Genomic DNA, 20,164 nt, shown 5'->3' on the forward strand with positions numbered 1-20,164 from the left:
GGTATTTTTTTACAACCGTATGTCACCCAATTAAACATGGCGTGTCACTTCATTCTGGATTCCAGAACAAAGGAGGATCCGTGTTATGGTACAACACGACATAAGAATAAAACAAACATCACCTCTTGTTCTCATACTATTAATGTTTGATGAGAATACCAGTCAACAAGAGTCCAAATTTTAAACTATAGATCTGTTTTGACAACTTCTAAAAAAGTCCCAGTGTGAAATATTTGACCACTAGACTGCACTGTTTATTGCAGACAAAAAAACAGTGCCACAGAGCACAGCTTTGCAGCAAGATCCCAGACAAACATGGCGGCAACCTCTAGGGAAGGATTCCACTATGTAAAATACATACGTGCGGCACAGTTCTCAGGTCGTGGGAACCTCCTGCGTGGGTTCTAATCCGGCTACCGGACTTCCTGTGCGGAGTTTGTATTTTCTCCCCGTGCTTGCGTGGGTTTCCTCCGGGCACTCCGGTTTCTTCCCACATTCCAAAGACATGCATTTCAGGTGAATTTGCCGGTCCAAATTGTCCCTAGGTGTGACTGAGCGAGTGAGTTGTCTGTCCACGTGTGCCCTGTGATTGGCTGGCAAGCAGTTCAGGGTGTCCCCTGCCCACTGCTCGAAAATGGCTGGGATGGGACAAATTTCTTGACTTACGAGTCTTTTAAGAAGATGCTCGTTTATGTGATGGATAATAGATTATTACTCCTTCTCCCATCATTATTTTTGGGATACATTTTTCTTCCTACCACTGGGAGATGCTAAATCAGGACTGGGCAATTATTTGAAGTCTAGCTGCATTGGGTTAAAGAATTGTGGCCCAGGGACCCATGCCACATACACATATTTCATTTTATTTATGAGAAAACATACAGACACCTACATTATATATATCTTTATATTGGTTTTACATAGTATTTAGTGATTTTAGTATTTTTGTAGTATTTTTAATATCAGATTATTGTACTATTTCTGTTGCCTTTTTGTAATATTTTTGTGGTAGTATTTTTAAAATGTTTCTGTAATTTTTGCTAAATTTCTATAGTATTTTAATGTGCTATCAGTAAAATGTTTGTAGTATTTCTGTAGAAGTACTTTTGAAGTATAGCAGTGTTTTATTATTATGTCTTTACTATTATGTCATATTACTGTGGTTGTATTTTTGCAGTATAGCTGCTGTCATATTTTAATAATATTGTATTACTGTTTTGTATTTTTGTAGTACAGTACATTATTCCTAAGGTATTTTTCATTTTTATAATGAAGGCAAAATGATGCATCCGGTCCTTTGAGATTCCTAGTGATTCAGGGCTATACAAAAAAACATGGCTTGACTGTTTTTGAGCATGAAAGTTGACTTTGTTTTAGAGTCATCTGTAGTATTTCCGAGGTAGTATTTTTGTTGTTATGAGTAAATTATTTATATTTTGATTACAATTTGACCATTTGGCATGCGGCCCGCGGGCCGCCGATCGCCGACTGCAGTGCGAATTAATACACGCTACATAGAGTACAATATTGAAGTGGCGCAATTCTTTCCTTTACCGCTGGGTGAACTCTTGAGCATAAGGTCAATGACGAAGAAGACGCAAATAACCCCTCCCCTCTGAGCGGTGACGTCACGAAAGGACAAGACTCTGCGGAGAGGTCGTCCTCTCTCTCTCTCGGAGCCGCCGGTTTGAAGCTGAGCGGAGGCGCCATCTTAAGACTCACACAAAGTAAGTTAAACGAGTCTTTTAAAATGCCCCTACGTTATCTACGTGCTTTGTATTGTTTTTCGGTTGGCATTTCACGGAATGTCCACACCTTAAATCGTTTTGTTAACGTTCGCGGTTCCTTCTTTGACATAGGACAAGCGTTCCACCTTGTAGCGGTCATGTTAGCATTGCAGTGTAGCATTTAAGCTAGGATAGCATGCGTGGAATGAAACAGGCCCGGGCTTGTAATAGTCTTATGACGAACACGTTACATTGCTCATGATTGTTAGAATCAAACAATAATGGAAGAATCCCGGGTGTGGCATGATTATTAAAAGTACTAATAGAACGGACCCAATTCATGCTCACGTTTTGCCGATTGCAGCAGAGTTCCGCCGACAAGCAGCAGCACCATGTATCCGTCTACTCTGATGCACCTTGCACGGAACAATCCGTTCAGCGCCCCCCTCTTCACACTTCACAAACCCGAGGAACCGCGGCCGAGCGGACAGAAAACACGTCGATTGGCAGCGGCGGCCGCGGCAGACGGTAAAGAATCTAACCTCCTTTCTGCAGGCCGTCTGCAGGTTTCGTGTTGGCAACATCCGCAAAGCTTTGATTTATTTTTTATTAGTGGCCCGTACTACGTTTACTCCTTCTTGCAAGTATACACAGTGTAACGTATCCCGATATCGACAAATCGTGCTTTTTAAGCGTTCCAAGTCCTTGGGCCCTTTCTACAGCTAAGCCGCTAATGGAGGACAAGGAAGGGCACCCATGTGGAGTTCTTCCCGTACATTTGTTTCTACTATACCAGTGTGAACTAAGGCAAAATGTTTTGCAGCAATCGTTATCTTACGATTTGTAACTCTTTTCAAAGAAACTGTGTGCATTTATTGACCACTTGAATGTGCTTTATGCTGTATTGACACTGAAAAGAAATGATATAAAGATCAAGGAAGAATATAAATGATAGACAGCAGGTGACCCAATCGAACCATTATGTGTATTTTTGCTCGGCCCTTTTAAGCTTTCTGGATATCCGTAGTGACAACATAGGGGTTAATTATGCATACCTGTCAACTTCCGCCAAATGCTCCCCTTATTAAGCGATAATACACCAAAGGCAGTATTTTTTTTTTCTTCAGGGACATTATATCCAATATTTATTGTTGGTTCTTTTACTTACTTGAAAAACCAACAAAATCAAGGACATGCTCGGATGCAGCTAAAAAGTCCAGTGCAGCTTTCGATAGTGGTTGAGACTGCTTCATCGTCAAAGGGTTGAAATTTGCTCGGGTTCCTTTGTTTTTCTCACAACATAGTTGCCCTTTGCAAAGTACATTGTAACACAAACATGTACAACACTTTAAACTAGTAGTTCTCAAAGATTTTGTGACGTAGCCCCTGTGAAAATATTTTCAGCTATGTCCCTTGATCTGGGTTGGAGTATATAAAAATAAGCATTTGAATAAATTCAGCAACACCAACCTATTTTAAAGTTTCCTTTTAGTGAAATTATATTTTTAAATATCTATTCTTATGAAGTCATTCTTACTTTTGAGAATGAATAGCTCAAAATAACATTTGTATGTACAATACCTTAAGTTTCCCCAAATGACATCCTTTTCATAAGTTCAAAATCGTGTCATTGAATGGATTTCACATGATCAGAAGCACCCCGTGGATTTCCATTGTGCTTCGAACACAAACCATTCATTTCATATTATGGATTCTTCCCCTCCCTTTTTAAATCTGACCTCTTTCTCCAGAGGGGGACAGTTGCGAGTTTGGCTCTCAGAAGTATTTGGTCCTGTGTGGCTTTGGGGGAATTCTGAGCTGTGGCACAACCCACACAGCGGTCGTTCCCCTCGATCTGGTCAAATGCAGAATGCAGGTCTGTCTTTTTGGCTCGGTGTCAGTTTTTGCCCACCGCTCATGACCCCCGTTTTGTTGAATCCATTTTGAATTTGCATGTACAAAATGCTCACGGTCCACTTATGATGCCCTCGCCCCTTATCCAGCATGCATCGTGGGAGTGATCATTCCATGGCTGCATGCCCCTACTTGATTGTCGACGCCCACAGAACATACGCGGTTTTCCTTTTTGGTCAACTAACTAGTGAGGTCAAAGGGACCGGAATGAAATACGTTCTTAAGCAGTGACCAGTCATTTACCATTTTATTTTTTTTGGTGCTGGACCAATATGGATTGGAGCTTAGGGTTCAGTGCAAGTGGTTTTTGCCCAATTAATCTTTGGACTCTTAGGTAAATCAGAGGTGTCCTGTCAGGTACAATTATGTCCATTTATTTTGCATATGTATGATTCTACAAACTGAATGATTATGATTATTGTAAATGTCTTGGACTACACTGATGCTTTGCTCAAGTTCACACCTAGTAAGTGCTTGATGATCTGTTATACGTTTACTGTTATGCAAGCTTATGTAGATTTCAAACATTTGAGTGTCTTATTTAAATGTCTTAACATTTCAAAACATCACTGTGGTCCATGACAAGAAATCACTATCCATGAGATTTTTGGTGTTCCAACAAATGATGGCATGTTTGGGGGAGCCATAAATAACAGAAGAGTCTGTTTAAATAAGAATCTTAAGAGTGTTGTCGTTTTTCGGTACATTGTCTCCCATACAATGTTGTGAGACCCCGCTGGGTGGATAGTCGAGAGTTCCCTGGGTGTCCCCCCGCATGGAACAAAAAGATTCAGTTGAATTGAATGAATAAAAATGATTGTACTATATTATACTAGCCTTTATATTTTTACTTTAAAGTGGACATTTAATTGAAACTTTTTGTGTGATAAGTAACTTAAAAGTTGAGCAACACAGAATCCCTGAAAGACAAACCACACAACAAATTTTTGACCTCCGTATCGCAATCTCTTGTGAACCTGTGCGAACAAAAACACTCGCACTAACCAAAAGGGAATGAGAGGACCATCAATTGTAACATGTCGGGGTTTGACGTGGTATGGGAAACACGAGGTATATTTTGAACTCTGGAATTGCAATCAAGTCAAACGTCTTGAATAATATATAACTAGACTCTTCTGTTATGTGTCTCTGAAATGGTGTTGATTTATTTTTGTCTCGTGTGTGTTGCATGTGACCCTGGCATGTTGCATGTTTTGTTGTCCCCTTTGATCACAGAGGAAGTTAGCTGCGAGTTTGGCTCCTCAAAGTACTATGCCCTGTGCGGCTTTGGGGGGATCCTGAGCTGCGGCCTCACGCACACTGCGGTCGTACCGCTCGACCTTGTCAAGTGTCGTCTGCAGGTTCGTATGGAAATTTACACTTGACGACCATTAACCGGAAGGGGACCCCCTCCTCAAACTTGCAGCTCCTCGCTAGTTTGGAACCCGAATGAATCGTATTTTAGAAGCCTGCGATTGAGGCACGATTGTCCCACTGCTGACAAATGTTGTAATGATTGGTTGTTTCAGCAAGTTAACCCTTACCCAGGAGCTAGAAAATAATTTGAAACGTAGCAAGCAATATGCAAATGTTTTGACACTAAATATTGGCATGCTAAGCTTCCCACTCATAATTGAAACTTTTCTTCTGAATCTTTTTTACTCTAACTATTTTGAGTGGAGGCATGTTTTTCCATCGAGAACCTTGGAACACCACACGCAGGATGTTTTTTTTTTTTTTTTCTTAAGTATTTTACTCTAGAGTGCCTTGTGTAGTAACCTCTTTGCATAAAAAGTTGACTTATTTTCGGAATAAATATTTCACTCATTCAATGATTAGCGACATTGATATGGATGACAATAAAGACGTTCGAATTCAAAATTGCCTCAAAAATACTCGGTGTAGGTCGTGTTTTTGTTGAAATTGTCAATAGATGCGATAACACAAAAGCATCACAATCTCTGAATTGGTAATTTTGTTGCAATGTTTTTACTTGGGTTATTCAACTTATTGAGGGGTAAAACAAGAACTTAAAATTGTCACCGTCTAAAAATATTGTATGCAACATACCCAAAATAATTTGAAGACTTACATTTTTTGAGTTTCTGCGGCACACCAAACTCAGACCCTGCAATCTCACAGCCCACTTTGCCTACTTGCGTGGCGCCCCACATTTGAGATCGTTCGATATGGGTTTTACTGATTATTCATATGAAGGGTGCCGATAACCGATTTTTGGAGCCGATATTCGTTTGCTGTAAAAGCTTGGAAATTGCCACAAGAAACTTTCACAATGCAAAAAGATTTGTGAAATATTTATTAAAATATACAACATTAATTGTTTGAGACCTTTTATTGTAAATAAGAATTTTAACACGATTATTCTTTCACTTAAACCAAAAATTAGCATTGCAGGGAAAAAATAGGCTTAACAGTAACTTGTATAAATGTACATAGAAACTTGCATGCCTCCTAGTTGTTTTTTTTTTCTGATAAATAAAATTTGACATGTGACTTACCTGTATATTGAAGCAACGGGGGAAGGGGAGGAGTTAAAGCAAGGAGCAAGGTAGGGAAAGCTCTGCTTTTATTCGTGGCTTAAATAGCAGCCCGCTGAATAAAAAATAGCCAATATCGGTCAAATATCGATTCCGATAATCAGTCGACCTCTACTTGAGAAACATTTCTAAATTGTCAGCCCCATTTAAAATACTTGCGCATTCTTGGAAATACAAATTTTAAGGTGAGGGAAAGAGTTTAAGGAAAACAATCGATGGCATGGTCCTTACGATATTGTTTGTTTTTGTAGGTGGACCCAAACAAGTATAAGAGCATCGGAAATGGCTTTTCCGTGACTGTGAGGGAGGACGGCGTCCGAGGCTTGGCAAAGGGCTGGGCGCCTACCTTTATTGGCTACTCCATGCAGGGTCTCTGCAAGTTTGGCTTCTATGAAGTGTTTAAGATCTTTTACAGTGACCTTATCGGAGAGGCGAGTACCATGTCTGTTTTACTCGAATTCGTGTTAAAGAAAGCTCCAGAATGACCCGTTTTCGTCGGCTTCATGCCACTGTATTTGCACCTTAGGAGAATTCCTACATGTGGAGAACTTCGCTTTACCTCGCCGCCTCGGCCAGCGCAGAGTTCTTTGCCGACATCGCCCTGGCTCCCATGGAGGCTGTCAAAGTGCGTATCCAGACTCAGCCGGGCTACGCAAACACCCTTCGAGAGTGCGTCCCCAAGATGTATTCCGAGGAGGGCATCTGGGCGTAAGTGGCGTCTTTTCTTAGTAGGAAGCTGCGTAGAAAACACGTTCCTTAGATCCACCTCTGGGGGGCACTCTGCTCTGAGCAGAGACCCCCGGCAGCTTTTTTGCTGTATCGTCGGAGGTGCTTGAGTCATTGGCGTGTGAGAATAATCTCCCTGTTTCTCGGCTTATCTGCAACGCTGGCGGACTCGTTTGCTTCAAACGGCTCATAAACCGGCGATGCGTGCTTGAGGAACGGACATTTGCTTTTGCCTGTTAAAGAAATACTCTGTACTCATTCTTTATCTGAATTCTGTTTGGTGGTTTACTCGCGTCATTGTTTTGACCTTGTAGTTTCTACAAGGGTGTGGTACCTCTTTGGATGCGGCAGATCCCTTACACCATGATGAAATTCGCCTGCTTCGAGCGCACGGTGGAAATGCTCTACAAGTACGTGGTTCCCAAGCCCCGCAGCGAGTGCACCAAATCTGAGCAACTGGTGGTCACCTTTGTCGCCGGTTACATCGGTAATTGACTTTTACTTTCCTCGTTACAACTGTTGATCACTCATCTTAACCTGGTTGTTAGATCTAGCTACAGCTGAGTGAGTGTGTCGGAAGTTGAAGGTTGTGTATTTGTGGTTTACCTATTTAGATGAGTTCTTTTTACATATTAACAACATAGTAATAATAATGATAAATTAAGAAATGTATACAAAACTGGATGGCCTTTAAGCTAACTGATAACAAAATGTAGCTCTTTGCTTAAAGGTTTGGGGCCCCTGATCTAAACAGTTGTTTAATCAATTTAAAAATAATTGGAAATTGTAATTGTGATGATAAGATGTCATAACCCCTAAATAAAAATACAGTTGTAATATATTTCAAGAGAAAAACAAATATAATTTTAGTATATCAGGAAAATATTTTAAAAAACTGAATATGATCACATTTACTCTTGTATAACTAGAACAGGTGTCGCCTACTTTTTTGAACTACGTTTTTTTTGTTACTGATTAGCGCGGAGGGCTTCTGGTAGGAAATGCATTCCCAAAATAAAAAACTTTTTTTTTTTTTTTATCCGGTTGTAATTATTGGTAGCAGGGTTCAAATAAGCCCTTAAACCATAGTTTTCAAAGACACCGATCACGTCAATGATTTCGCATGCCATTTAGAAATTAAATATCCTGAAAAATCACTGGCGAGGTATTTTCAAAGCTGGTCCGCGAGCTACTCCGATGCTGTTAGGGGCCTAGATGGTGCCTGCAGGCACCACAATGGAGATGGCCATCTTTTGGTGTGATGTTTTCTTCCCCTCTTCCCAATCCCGTTTGAGTAATTCATGAAATTTCTGTGTGTCCAGCTGGTGTTTTTTGCGCCATCGTGTCCCACCCTGCTGATTCTGTGGTGTCCGTGCTGAACAAGGAAAAGGGAAGCACCGCTGCCCAGGTCTTAAAGAAACTTGGACCCAGAGGTCAGTATCGAGGCTGGAAAGGGTTTCTCATCTACACGTTCCTTAGAGCCACCTCTAGAGGGCGCTGTGCCCTTGGGCGCGGCCCCTCGGCAGCTTTCTGGCTGTTCTGTTGGAGGTGTTTGAGTCATTGGCGTGTAAGAGCATTATACCTGTCTCCCGGCCCAACTGCACCACTGGGAAGCCTGTCCTTATCAGACAGGAACCCAACCAGTGTTGCTAGCCCGGTGGACGGACATTTTTTCAGGGCACTGAACAAAATACCGTTAGAAGGCAATGTTGTACCATATACGAACACGTGCGACAAAAATATTCTCGAAACAAAACTGATGTACTTTACTGACTTAAATTCAGAAGCCCGTAAAGACACAGCTTTTAGACATGGAGAGCCGTGGGGTCGATCTTCAATCCGCCCGTGCCTTGTGCACACGACAAAGGCTAGGTTCACACTGCCGGGAAATCCTTATTTTTCTTCTTAGTTTTTTTTGTATGCTTTTTTGCGCATGCGTGGCCTGTATTTAATCTGATAAAGTCTTTTCAAACGGCACACATCTAGAGTATTTAAATTCAAATCCCACCACAAAAACTGAATTCAATGGGGTAAAATTGAGGATTTGGATTGAAATTAATATTTGGGGGCCGGGAGGTGGCGGCCCGCTGTTAACATCCATGAGTACATCTGCAAACACGAGCGCATTGTGTGTGATGCCACGTGTCCTTTCCTGTGCATGCGGTACAGTCGTGTGGTGTTCACGCTGGAGATGAAGTTGTATTTAGTTTGAAATGTGAAAGATCTCAACAAAAATTGGATTCCACCCCAAAAATTGAGCATCAGGCCGTGGCAACCTAGCCAAAGTGATGGAGAGGAAACCAAGCTCTACTACTGCATTTAAAAATCATACATAAATTCTTGGAATTTGATTACCTAAGTGTGGCTGTTAGTGACTCATCATTGGGTATAATTTTCCTAATCGGGCTTAAAACTCGAGTCATTAGGCTGTTATCAGTCTTGATAACTGTCAGCCTGATAATGATTGCGTACCCCTCCAAATTTGTCACTAGTGTTGGCATGTCTAATGGTTTTTTTTCATGTAGTAGTGGCATTACTTGGTTTTCTATGACTTTGTCGTACGCCCAAGGGGCGGCAAAGCTTAAGATGAGTTGAACTCTTCTGCGTGTCTACAGTCTGTTGTGATATTTCGGGCATCTAGATGGTAGTCGCTGCACTAAATCGAGTTTTGTTTCAAGAATGTTTTTGTCACGATCCCTCGTATACCAATTTAATTTATATCGAGCGCTGAGGGACGAGCGTCCTAAAGGCGGAACAATGTTTTACTTTGTCGGGGGGAAATAGACGCGTCGTATCGTGCGGCTTGTCGTCCGGAATGACGGCAAACTGATTTGTGTCTCATTGTTGTGCGCAGGCGTATGGAAGGGTTTGGTGGCCCGTATCATCATGATCGGTACCCTGACGGCCTTGCAGTGGTTCATTTACGATTCGGTCAAGGTGTACTTCCGTCTGCCTCGCCCGCCTCCCCCCGAGATGCCGGAGTCCCTGAAGAAGAAGCTCGGCGTGGAGTAATGGGTCCCGAGTGGCCGTTTAAAGACGACGACTCCTTTCCCCGCTCGAGTTTGGTGCGGAAAGCGGTCTTCTATATTTATGCCCTCGGTCCAGTTGTTTCAACAAATGGGGTTGCGACGATCATGTATATTTCATAGACAGAATGAAGTTACCGATATACCGGTCTTGTCCGTCTTTGCTCTTTGAAAGATGGACAAACAATATTCCTTGGTGTAAAACACTTGTTTGATTCTTTTTTCTTTCCCCGCTGTCACCAAATTAAAAAGATTTCCTCGGGAAGGTTTATTTTCATTCGTTTGCCACGAAGCCAAATCCACCAATTTAAGAGCAAACAAAGTCCACAAAATGATCTCGAAATCCTGCGTTGATAGTGCTGTCAAATGACGGTGATGCCCGTAAAGTTTGGCACCGTGAGGCTGTCTCATCAAAAGTAGTCCTCGCTTATATTGATTTTTGTTTGTACTAGCAGCTTACAACAGATAACACAATATATGGAATTAAAAAAAAAAAAAACAACAGTTATCCATAGTTTTTTTCCCCCTTGGAACAGCTAGTATATTCTTGTGGTTTCATTGCCTGTTTGGGTCAGCAATTTGTATATAGTAAAGTGACGTGTATAAGGTTTGTAGAAAGTGTCTATTAAACAAATGTAGATAGGTGCACATATTTGGCCGCTCTTGTTTCATTGGAACCCAAAACTGGTCATTTGTTCCATGCTTAAGGCACATATATTGGTGAAGGTGGCCAGTTGAAAGTTTTTCTATAGTGAGCTTTCCTGCTAAGTGGCAAAAACTGTCGAATGACCTCAAATCAAAGATGGTTCAAACGTGTTTTAGGGACAGGCGCCAAAATGCAGATCAAAATGCAAATGGAAGTACACGGGCACAAATTCAGTTGAGGCCTGGAATGACTCTGAGGGTTAACCGTTTTCAGGAATTGATTAGGACGAGGAGTAGGTGTTCTTTCGATATCAGTTCGTATGGGATTAAAAAACTACAATATGAAGTATTCACATTCCCAAAAGCTTGCTTTTAAACAAATCTGTCCTTGTATGATTAAGATGATACGTAGCGTTTTAACCCAGTGAGATATCAAAAACAAGATATTTCATGCAAGCCTTTTTAAGGTATCAGTAATATTAATAGTATCTACTTCCTTTACCACTATCAATGGATATATCCATTGAACCTGATATTACATGAACTTTGATTATCTATAAATGAAAGCAATTTCAAGGAAAGTATGTCTTAAATGTATTTTGCTGATGAAATCGGTCTTTTTTTGCCAAGGATTTTTTTCACATTGGGTTTCAGTATCAGTCTCTAATAGTTCAACATAGATAGATAGATACTTTATTCATCCCCTAAGGGAAATTCACATTTCCAGCAGCATCCCTGAGCTGAGAACAATACAATAATAAAGCCAAAAGAATCCAATATACAAATACCCAGTGTGACGTGCAAATGCCCACTTTAGCATGTTATATAGAGTAACTAAATAGTGCTACACAGAACACATAATGCAGTAAGATACATTCTGATAACAGTTAAGAAAAACACATCCAAAAGCATGTTTTGTGACACGAAGGCATAGGCAAACTAAGCGGCTACTTGAAGCAGACTTTGCGCCTATTGTCACTTTCGTGTGTCTACAACAAAACTTGGACAGAAATACTGCAAAACTATCACATAAAGTGCATAAAAACAGGGACGACTTATTTTATTTTGATTTCCACTGGAAAAGGAGAAATAGTACGATACAAAATACTATAGAGATATTACTCGATAATTACTACAAAAACAACTACGGGAGAAATATGACAATACAATGTAAAAACTTCAAAATTTAAGAAAAAAAAATATTTCTAAAATACTGCTTTAGAAATACTTCAAAAGTACCACTTCATAATACAAAACACCAGAAAATTATTGCTACAGAAATACTATTACAACGGATACAGCAAGAATACAACAAAGCCAGTACAAAAATACTAAAATTGTTAGTACTGTAAGACTACAGACATACAACAAAATATCTACGATCGTAATACAACAAAAATACTACAGAAATACTAAGATGTTACTACTATGGAAAAACTACCAAGAAAACAACTGCAGTAACGGTACCAAAAACTTCAGTAATGCTTCAAAACACGACTGCGCTTCAACAAAAATCTGACGACAGATATACTAAAATACTTGAAAAACGTACAACTAGTGTAACCCTTAAACTAAATATCAAATAAATTGCTTAAAACAGGGACCTTATATTTTGATGAACTTTAATTGCGATGGTTTCAAAACCAATTTGGTGAGACCAGTTCAAGAGAATTACGTCATGGAAATGTCTGCATGGATATCTTTTTCCAAGGTCGGTCCCTTGGCCAAAACTTTTGGACCCAGTGCGGCCCCCTACTCACTCCTGGAGTACAACATGGAATGGGTTCTAGTAGGTATGCAAATGATCCGATCCCATTTTGCTTAGGGCCCCATGAAGTCTCAGGTCGGCTCTGCACTCGGGTACTTAAGAGGGAACGTCACGGTTGGGATGCCATGACACTTACCGTCTTCAACTGTTTGACATGCTAACGTTAAGAGAACTTCAGAGACTTGTTATAATGTGAAAACCCACAGAACAAACTGTCAACAGATGAAAACCCCAGCCTAGCACCTGGAGGCTTTTGCGCCCAAGGTAAATACATCTCTATCCTTCTCATGACATTTTCAAAAAGTGCTCTCTTGTATTGACACCGTGATTTGGGATAAAAATGGGCCTGAATGTTAAGTCACTATGGGGGGGAGAGAAATTGTAAGTATTTTGATAAAGGTTTTAGAGATTTCACCAAATCACCGAAGGGCACACAGTAAAATGTGCTGAAGAATTAGCTTTTGCCTAGAGTTGGAATTGAATCTTAAAAACTAAATATTCAGATGTATTTGATGTCTCTGAGACATCAGTAGCCTAGATGGTAGTGTGCCCGCTTTGAGACTGGGTGTTCGCTGGTTCGCGCCTCGGCCGAGACATACCTAATTGCTATAACGGCGGCGCCCTCTGTTGGCTGCGGCTGCATCGACTCGCTACAACGGGTCAGGTGTATCGACATTTCGTTCTGTGTACACTGTTACAAAGAATGACAATACAAAGGAAATTATTATTATTATCTAGGGATCTATACACGATTTAAGACCCCAATGTGTAGTGCTGTATTTGGCCACTCGATGGCACTGTTGTCTGGTACGAGCGAGGTCCACCGTGGCGGTAGGATGGCGGACAAACATGGCGCCACCTGAAAGGGGATTCCAAATACACATTTCTTCTTATATTTATAAAGATACAGCAGTATGATAGTTCATGTATTTTTGCTTACTGGTCAAATAAATGGGATTTTTTTCCCCCTCAGTGAGTTTTTTTGTACCACTTGGAGGCATTCTGTATTTGACCGGTAGGTGGCAGTGCGTGGAATGACACACTAGCCTCTGTACCACATTGACAAGACAATCATGAAAACGCTTCTAAAGAGCATTTATGTGCTTTGGTTTTTTTCCTCCTTAAAAGTAAGCATGTAAGGGGTGCTCAAGTTGAACCCAATCACTCCCAAGAATTAGAGCATTTTTAAAAAACTCCCATAAGAAAGGACAGGATAAGCTAATGGTTGAAATGGTTCAGTCCATTTGATTCCGAGCACCACGTTGTCGTATTTTTGCAATACTGTTTTCGTAGGACTTCTGTAGTCGATTTTTTGTAAAATATCTGTAGTGTTACTGTAGTTGTATTTATGTAGATATATTTCAAATATTTCTGTAGTTTTTGTAGCACTTTTGGAGGGTTTTTAGTGTTATGTCATTCGTAGATTCGTAGTTGTGTATATTTAGTATTTTTGTGTTCTTGCTTTAGTTGTATTTTTGTAGTATTTCTGTAGAATTGTTTTCATAGTATTACAGTACTTTTCAAATAAAGTATTTTGTAGTATTTCCAAAGTAGTATTTTTGTAGCATTTCCAGAGCACATTTGTTGTAGTATATCTATACTATTATTGTAGTATTTTTGTACTATGTCATAATATATCTGTAAAAATATTTTTGGAGTATTTCTGTTGTAATATTTATGTAGCCGTGTTTTGATATTATAGTGTTACTATCGTGATAGTCTTGTAGAAGTATTTCTATACTGGTATGTTTTTAGCATTTTTACTATTACTGTAGTTGTATTTTTGTAGTAATTCTGTAGTCATGTATATGTAGCAAGGTGTTTGTATCATAGTGTTACTGTCGTGGTATTTTTGTTTAAGTATTTCCTTACGATTATCTTTGTAGTATTTTGTAGTGTCTTTAATATAACTGTAGTTATATTTTTGTTGTATTTCTGTTGCAATATTTCTGTCTTTGTAATTTTGCATCACAGTGTTACTGTAATAGTATTTTTGTGGCATTTTCTATCGTATTATCAGAACGAGGACACAAATATGTTTTAGGTCCTTGTATTTAAGCACTCGGTTAGATACTTAATTTTGTAGTATTTTGGTGACAAAGTTGGCACCAAAAAAAAAACACTTTTTATTGTTAGTACTCTGTTTACTATTCTATATTTCTTCATTATAGTTTGCCCATTTTTTTGTTTGGCGGGAAGGACGAAGAGGGCCGGCGGGACCGCGAGTGGCCCGCCTGCCGTAGTTTGCCCACCCTAAACCTAAAATGTCCCCCCGCTAATGCCACGTATGGAAAACCGGTAAAGACGCTGGCGCGGTTCGCCGTGGGCATCATTAAATGGGAACGCGCTCGGCCCGGGGTCACGGTACGTCGTCCGCTTCCGTACGGCAACGCGATGACAAATCCATTTGCTAGCTCCTAAAGTAGCCACTTTGTATGCCGCGCGCCTTAGCGCTAGCCCAGCGGGGTCTGCCGGCGAAAGGGGGGGTCACGGCAAATGGGAGCCATTTGGGTCGTCGCCGTGACGCCGTTGAAGAAAATACGCCGCGCGTTTGCGGAAAAAAACCCCGCAAAAGTACGCCGGGTTTCCGCCAGAGACGCGAAGGATAGTTTGCTAGCCGTATACGCCGCTTTTAGGATGAGGTGTTATTCCGTATAAAAGTAGGGTGCGGTGTTTGTGAACCGGTGGCTCGGGAGCCAAAAGTGGGTCGCGGACCTGTCTTTTCGCACCCCGCAGGCCCGTTCCTTAATGCTAAGAGGGTCGATTACACTCCTCGACAGTAGATGGCGACGGCGCCCTGCTCCATCTCTTTTAGCTCCTCAGTCGATCCCAGCGTTTAAGAGGGGCCACATCTCTTTTCATTGTGATTTTGTGGGTTGTCTTTCCCTTTTCTGCCCTTGATAATGGAGAGAGTTCGTATTAAAGGAAGGGAAAGCGGTGATTGCTGAATATGAAAACGGTGGGCAGCTAGAAACTGCGCTACATGGTTTGAAAATATTATATTTTTGGCTTTTCTACTAGTCTTTTAGTCTTTAACTACATCATTTAAAAATGATTGATAGTAAGGTCCCTCGCTTTATTAATATTTTAAATCGTCTATCTTAATTATATGCAAGTGTATACGGTACTTGCTGCAGTTTGGGTTTTGCTGGTCATTTTGATTTAAGGAAAAAAAGGGGAATATACAGAGTTTTTTTTCTTTTTTTGTTGAGTGAGTGAGGACAACACGATGACCATTTATTTTTTTGTGGTGAAACCAGATGTCCTCATTTAGGTTCTACGAAATATTCTTTAAACATTTAAATGTATTCGCGCCTCGGCCGAGTCATACCTAAGACTTATAACATTGGTAAAATGGCGGCGCCCTCTGTTGGCTGCGGCTGCATCGGCTCGCTACAACGGGTCAGGTGTATCGACATTTCGTTCTGTGTACATTGTTACAAAGAATGACAATACAGGGAGTGCAGAATTATTAGGCAAGTTGTATTTTTGAGGATTAATTTTATTATTGAACAACAACCATGTTCTTAATGAACCCAAAAGTCTCATTAATATCAAAGCTGAATATTTTGGAAGTTGGAGTGGGGCTTTTTTAGTTTTAGCTATTTTAGGAGGATATCTGTGTGTGCAGGTGACTATTACTGTGCATAATTATTAGGCAACTTAACAAAAAACAAATGTATACCCATTTCAATTATTTATTTTCATCAGGGAAACCAATATAACAGCTCAACATTCACAAATATACATTTCTGACATTCAAAAACAAAACAAAAACAAATCAGTGACCAATATAGCCACCTTTCTTTGCAAGGACACTCAAAAGCCTGCCATCCATGGATTCTGTCAGTGTTTTGATCTGTTCACGATCAACATTGCGTGCAGCAGCAACCACAGCCTCCCAGACACTGTTCAGAGAGGTGTACTGTTTTCCCTCCTTGTAAATCTCACATTTGATGAGGGACCATCAAAACTGGCAGTAGGACTGGGAGTTGAGCTTGAGTCCATCCTCAACCCGAAAAGGCCCCACAAGCTCATCTTTGATGATACCGGCCCATACCAGTACCCCACCTCCACCTTGCTGGCGTCTGAGGCGGACTGGAGCTCTCTGCCCTTTACCGATCCAGCCACGGGCCCATCCATCTGGCCCATCAAGACTCACTCTCATTTCATCAGTCCATAAAACCTTAGAAAAATCCGTCTTGAGATTTTTCTTGGCCCAGTCTTGACGTTTCAGCTTGTGTGTCTTGTTCAGTGGTGGTCGTTTTTCAGCCTTTCTTACCTTGGCCATGTCTCTGAGTATTGCACACCTTGTGCTTTTGGGAACTCCAGTGATGTTGCAGCTCTGAAATATGGCAAAACTGGTGGCAAGTGGCATCTTGGCAGTTGTACGCTTGACTTTTCTCAGTTGACGGGCAGTTATTTTGCGCCTTGGTTTTTCTACACGCTTCTTGCGACCCTGTTGACTATTTTGAATGTAACGCTTGATTGTTCGATGATCACGCTTCAGAAGCTTGGCAATTTTAAGAGTGCTGCATCCCTCTGCAAGATATCTCACTATTTTTGACTTTTCAGAGCCTGTCAAGTCCCTCTTCTGACCCATTTTGCCAAAGGAAAGGAAGTTGCCTAATAATTATGCACACCTGATATAGGGTGTTGATGTCATTAGACCACACCCCTTCTCATTACAGAGATGCACATCACCTGATATGCTTAATTGGTAGTAGGCTTTCGAGCCTATACGGCTTGGAGTAAGACAACATGCATAAAGAGGATGATGTGGTCAAAATACTCATTTGCCTAATAATTCTGCACTCCCTGTACAAAGGAAATTATTATTATTATTATTATTATCATTTTTGCAACTGTAGCTCTTTTTTAATCCCACGTGCATTATAATGCTTTTCTATAATGCAAGCTTTTCCTCTCACGAGCTCCTTTAATTCCCTCCTTGTTCCAAGTTCACCCACACCAAGACCTGCCACTCAAACCACCTTTTTCAGTTCCCTCTTTGTTCCATGCATCCAAGGCGTCTTTCTAAAAGGTACAACCGAATCTCAATTTCAATATTTTTCTCCACCCCCAAACCAACCCCTCTCTAGTTTCCCACCGCAAGCCTCCCTCTCAAGATCTCCTCAGCAGTTCCGTACCCCTTTCTCGCCAGTAAAGGTCGAGTCGCTGTTGAATAAACGTCCCCCGAGAAGCGTTTGATGACATCCCTTGTATCCCGTCCCCTCGTGTTCTGCATTTGGGTCCGTCCGACACCTCGCGAAAGATGTTTTCCGAGTGGACTCGATTAGCATTCAACAGCCGTTATTTCGGGCCTGGATTTTGCCCGTTGTACGCTCGGCTGCTCGTCGGAGGCTCTCGCGGGCCGACAAAGGAAAGGGTTAACGAGTACAAAGGGGATCAAACGTGCATTCATGCGTCCATTCATCCATTTGAAAGCCTTGCGGCATTCCAGACTGCAACTCGTATCGTTCTAGAGCAGGGGTCTCCTCGCCTACTTTTGGTTGCCGATTGTATATCGAAATGGTTGACCGTTAAAAAAAAATAAGAACTTATGTTATTGCTATGTTATTACCAGGTTTTAATTATTAGAAGTGACTTCAACCACTAAAACACTTTGTGTAAAGAAAATTAAGGCCTTCTATTCTCTTCTATTTTATTTTCCTTTTTTATTTTTTTTTATTTTGTAATTTTGTATATTTTGTATATTTGGTCTATTTATGATGAAAAGCCACAAAACAAACTGTAAACACCAAAAAGCCCTAGGAAACCATTTAGAGCAATTTGATTGGGTGAGCTGTAGGCAGGGGCGGAGCTATACACACTGCGCGTACTTCTTTCCCTCGCCCATATATAACCAAATAACCTAGCTTGCACTGTTTTGAAAACATTATTTAGGAAAAAAATGAAATGTTGCTCTGACCAGACAATCTCCCATTTATCATCAAAGACTATTTTTTGGGGTACAATCATTTCTTACTCTGATGAGAACAGTGGTCTCCAAACGTTTTCAAGCATTGAGCTACTTTTTGTTACCAATTAGCGCTTTCGTATGCATTTCTAATATAGCAACTTCTTTAGATGGCTTGCTAAATAGCTACAATGTAGCTTGATGATTAGCTAGAAAAGAATAAAAGGCAGCCAGCTAAAAGAGTAAAAAGCCAACAAATAGCCAGATAGAAAGGTTAAAAAAGGTTAGCTAGAAAGGAGGACAACATTTAACTAATAGACTAACAAAAAAGATAAAATGTTAGCTAGATTGCAATGCAAAAAAAAAATGTAAAAAGCTAGCTAGAAAGCTTGCTAAGTAGCTAAAAAGGTAGGAAGATAGCTAGCTTCAAAGCTAAAAGGTAGCAGGGAAGTTAGCTAAAGGATTAAAAAGCCAACAAAATAGCCTGAATGCTAGATAGTCGTTTAGAAAGGATGCCAAAATTTAGCTTAATAACTAGCAAGAAAAGATTAAATGTAAGCTAGATAGCGTGCAAAATATAAAAATGTAGAAATGTAGGACAATAGCTAGCTACGAGGCTAAAATGTAGCAGGATAGCGAGCTAAAAGAGCAAAAAGCCAACCCAATAGTCTGATAAAAAGATTGAAAAAAGATAGCTAAAAAGGAGGACAACAGTTAACGAATTAAGATAAAACGTTAGCGAGATCGCATGTCAAAAAAAAATAATGGTAAAAAGCTAGCTAGACAGTTTGCTAAGTAGCTAAAAAGGTAGAGAGTTTGCTACAAAGCTGAAAGGTAGCAGGATAGCTAGCTAAAGGAGTAAAAAGCCAACTCAACAGCCAGATAGAAAGATTCGAAAAGCTAGCTCGAAAGGAGGACAACCTTTAGCTTGATAACTGGCAAGAAAAGATCAAATGTTGGCTAGATAGCTTGCAAAATATGAAAAAGTAGAAATGGAGGACGATAGCCAGCTAAAAAGGTATCCGGAGAGCTAGCTAAAAAATGTTTTTGCTTATTTGCTCGAAAACCTATGAATTTGAATTTGGCTTGTTGTATTTCCTAGAAAATAAATCAATAAAAGATAAATAAGTCAATGTGTTTAATACACAAATAGAATCTAATTTTCTTAATGAATTGCTCAAAAATAACGATCAATATATGTTTTTGGCCGTGAAGCCTGTCACCTGGAATTTATGGATTTATATTTGTAAAATAGTTATCACGCTATTACCAAGTTACTGATTAAAAATAGGGCTGAATAGACTCAGTCAACCATAAAAGAGGATTGCGGGCGCCTCGACTGTCTTTCGGGGCCACTCCGGTGCCCGCGGGCAGCATTTTGGAGACCTCGGCATCTGAAGGATCCCTTCGTTTCAAGAGTCGCCGACACAATTCCTTCGGCGTGACTCCGAAAGACCGAAAAGAATAGGGTGAGGCCTCCCGCCGCGGCCCTTTTGTCTTGTTATGTAAGAGCGCGCAAGCTCCGCCTCCTTCCCACTCCGATCCTTTCTCTTCATGCCGGGAAGGCGTGGGTCTCGGAACCCGCACGCCGGAGGTCCCCGTGCATCCCGTCGGTGGGGCCCGTTCACTCACGAGCACCCCGTCGTCCCATTGGACGGGAGAGAAGCTGGAGCCGCTGGTCCCATTGGCTGATGTCACCGCCCGCCAGCTTCAGCGGGGCATGCTGGGTAAAATATTTCCCTCAAGCGCCGCCGTGATCAGGTCAAAATTTTTTTTACTGAGACTTTGGTGGCGTGGAATCAGAATCCCCTTCGTTATCATCGTATTCCCACGAGGAGATTCCGGTTGCGCTTCGCTTGGCAGACGAATGTGCAATATAA

The 20,164-nt window shown here is 40.9% G+C and overlaps 1 protein-coding gene and 2 non-coding genes across 5 annotated transcripts; all 3 read left to right on the top strand.

The window, feature by feature from the left end:
- Positions 1 to 1,571: 1,571 nt before the first annotated feature.
- slc25a3a (solute carrier family 25 member 3a) lies at positions 1,572 to 10,216 on the top strand. 3 transcript variants are annotated; one of them, XM_088347533.1, is made up of 8 exons: positions 1,572 to 1,727; positions 2,092 to 2,255; positions 3,479 to 3,603; positions 6,451 to 6,630; positions 6,726 to 6,907; positions 7,240 to 7,412; positions 8,248 to 8,358; positions 9,780 to 10,216. In XM_088347533.1, the coding sequence occupies exons 2-8, from the start codon at positions 2,120 to 2,122 to the stop codon at positions 9,935 to 9,937; spliced, it is 1,065 nt and encodes a 354-aa protein (XP_088203659.1). In that variant the 5' UTR covers positions 1,572 to 1,727; positions 2,092 to 2,119; the 3' UTR covers positions 9,938 to 10,216. The 3 variants fall into 3 exon arrangements, with proteins under 3 accessions (XP_088203659.1, XP_088203658.1, XP_088203660.1); XM_088347532.1 differs by lacking the exon at positions 3,479 to 3,603 and adding an exon at positions 4,878 to 5,002; XM_088347534.1 differs by lacking the exon at positions 3,479 to 3,603 and adding an exon at positions 4,878 to 5,002 and having other exon boundaries at positions 1,578 to 1,727; positions 2,095 to 2,255.
- Positions 6,946 to 7,149, top strand: LOC148356110 (small nucleolar RNA SNORA53). Its single transcript, XR_015852160.1, has one exon. It is a non-coding gene; the product is annotated as a small nucleolar RNA SNORA53 (small nucleolar RNA).
- Positions 8,391 to 8,595, top strand: LOC148356111 (small nucleolar RNA SNORA53). The gene has a single exon (XR_015852161.1). It is a non-coding gene; the product is annotated as a small nucleolar RNA SNORA53 (small nucleolar RNA).
- Positions 10,217 to 20,164: the final 9,948 nt, after the last annotated feature.

This window comes from Urocampus carinirostris, chromosome 11 (genome assembly GCF_059441175.1).
Source record: "Urocampus carinirostris isolate Australia breed hairy pipefish chromosome 11, RoL_Ucar_1.0, whole genome shotgun sequence".
Lineage (NCBI taxonomy): Eukaryota > Metazoa > Chordata > Actinopteri > Syngnathiformes > Syngnathidae > Urocampus > Urocampus carinirostris.

Coding starts and splice junctions, on each gene's coding strand:
- slc25a3a (XM_088347533.1), top strand. CDS start 2,120: ATGTATCCGTCTACTCTGATGCACCTTGCACGGAACAATCCGTTCAGC. Junction 3,604..6,450: donor TGGTCAAATGCAGAATGCAG/GTCTGTCTTTTT, acceptor TTGTTTTTGTAG/GTGGACCCAAACAAGTATAA. Junction 8,359..9,779: donor AAAGAAACTTGGACCCAGAG/GTCAGTATCGAG, acceptor TGTTGTGCGCAG/GCGTATGGAAGGGTTTGGTG.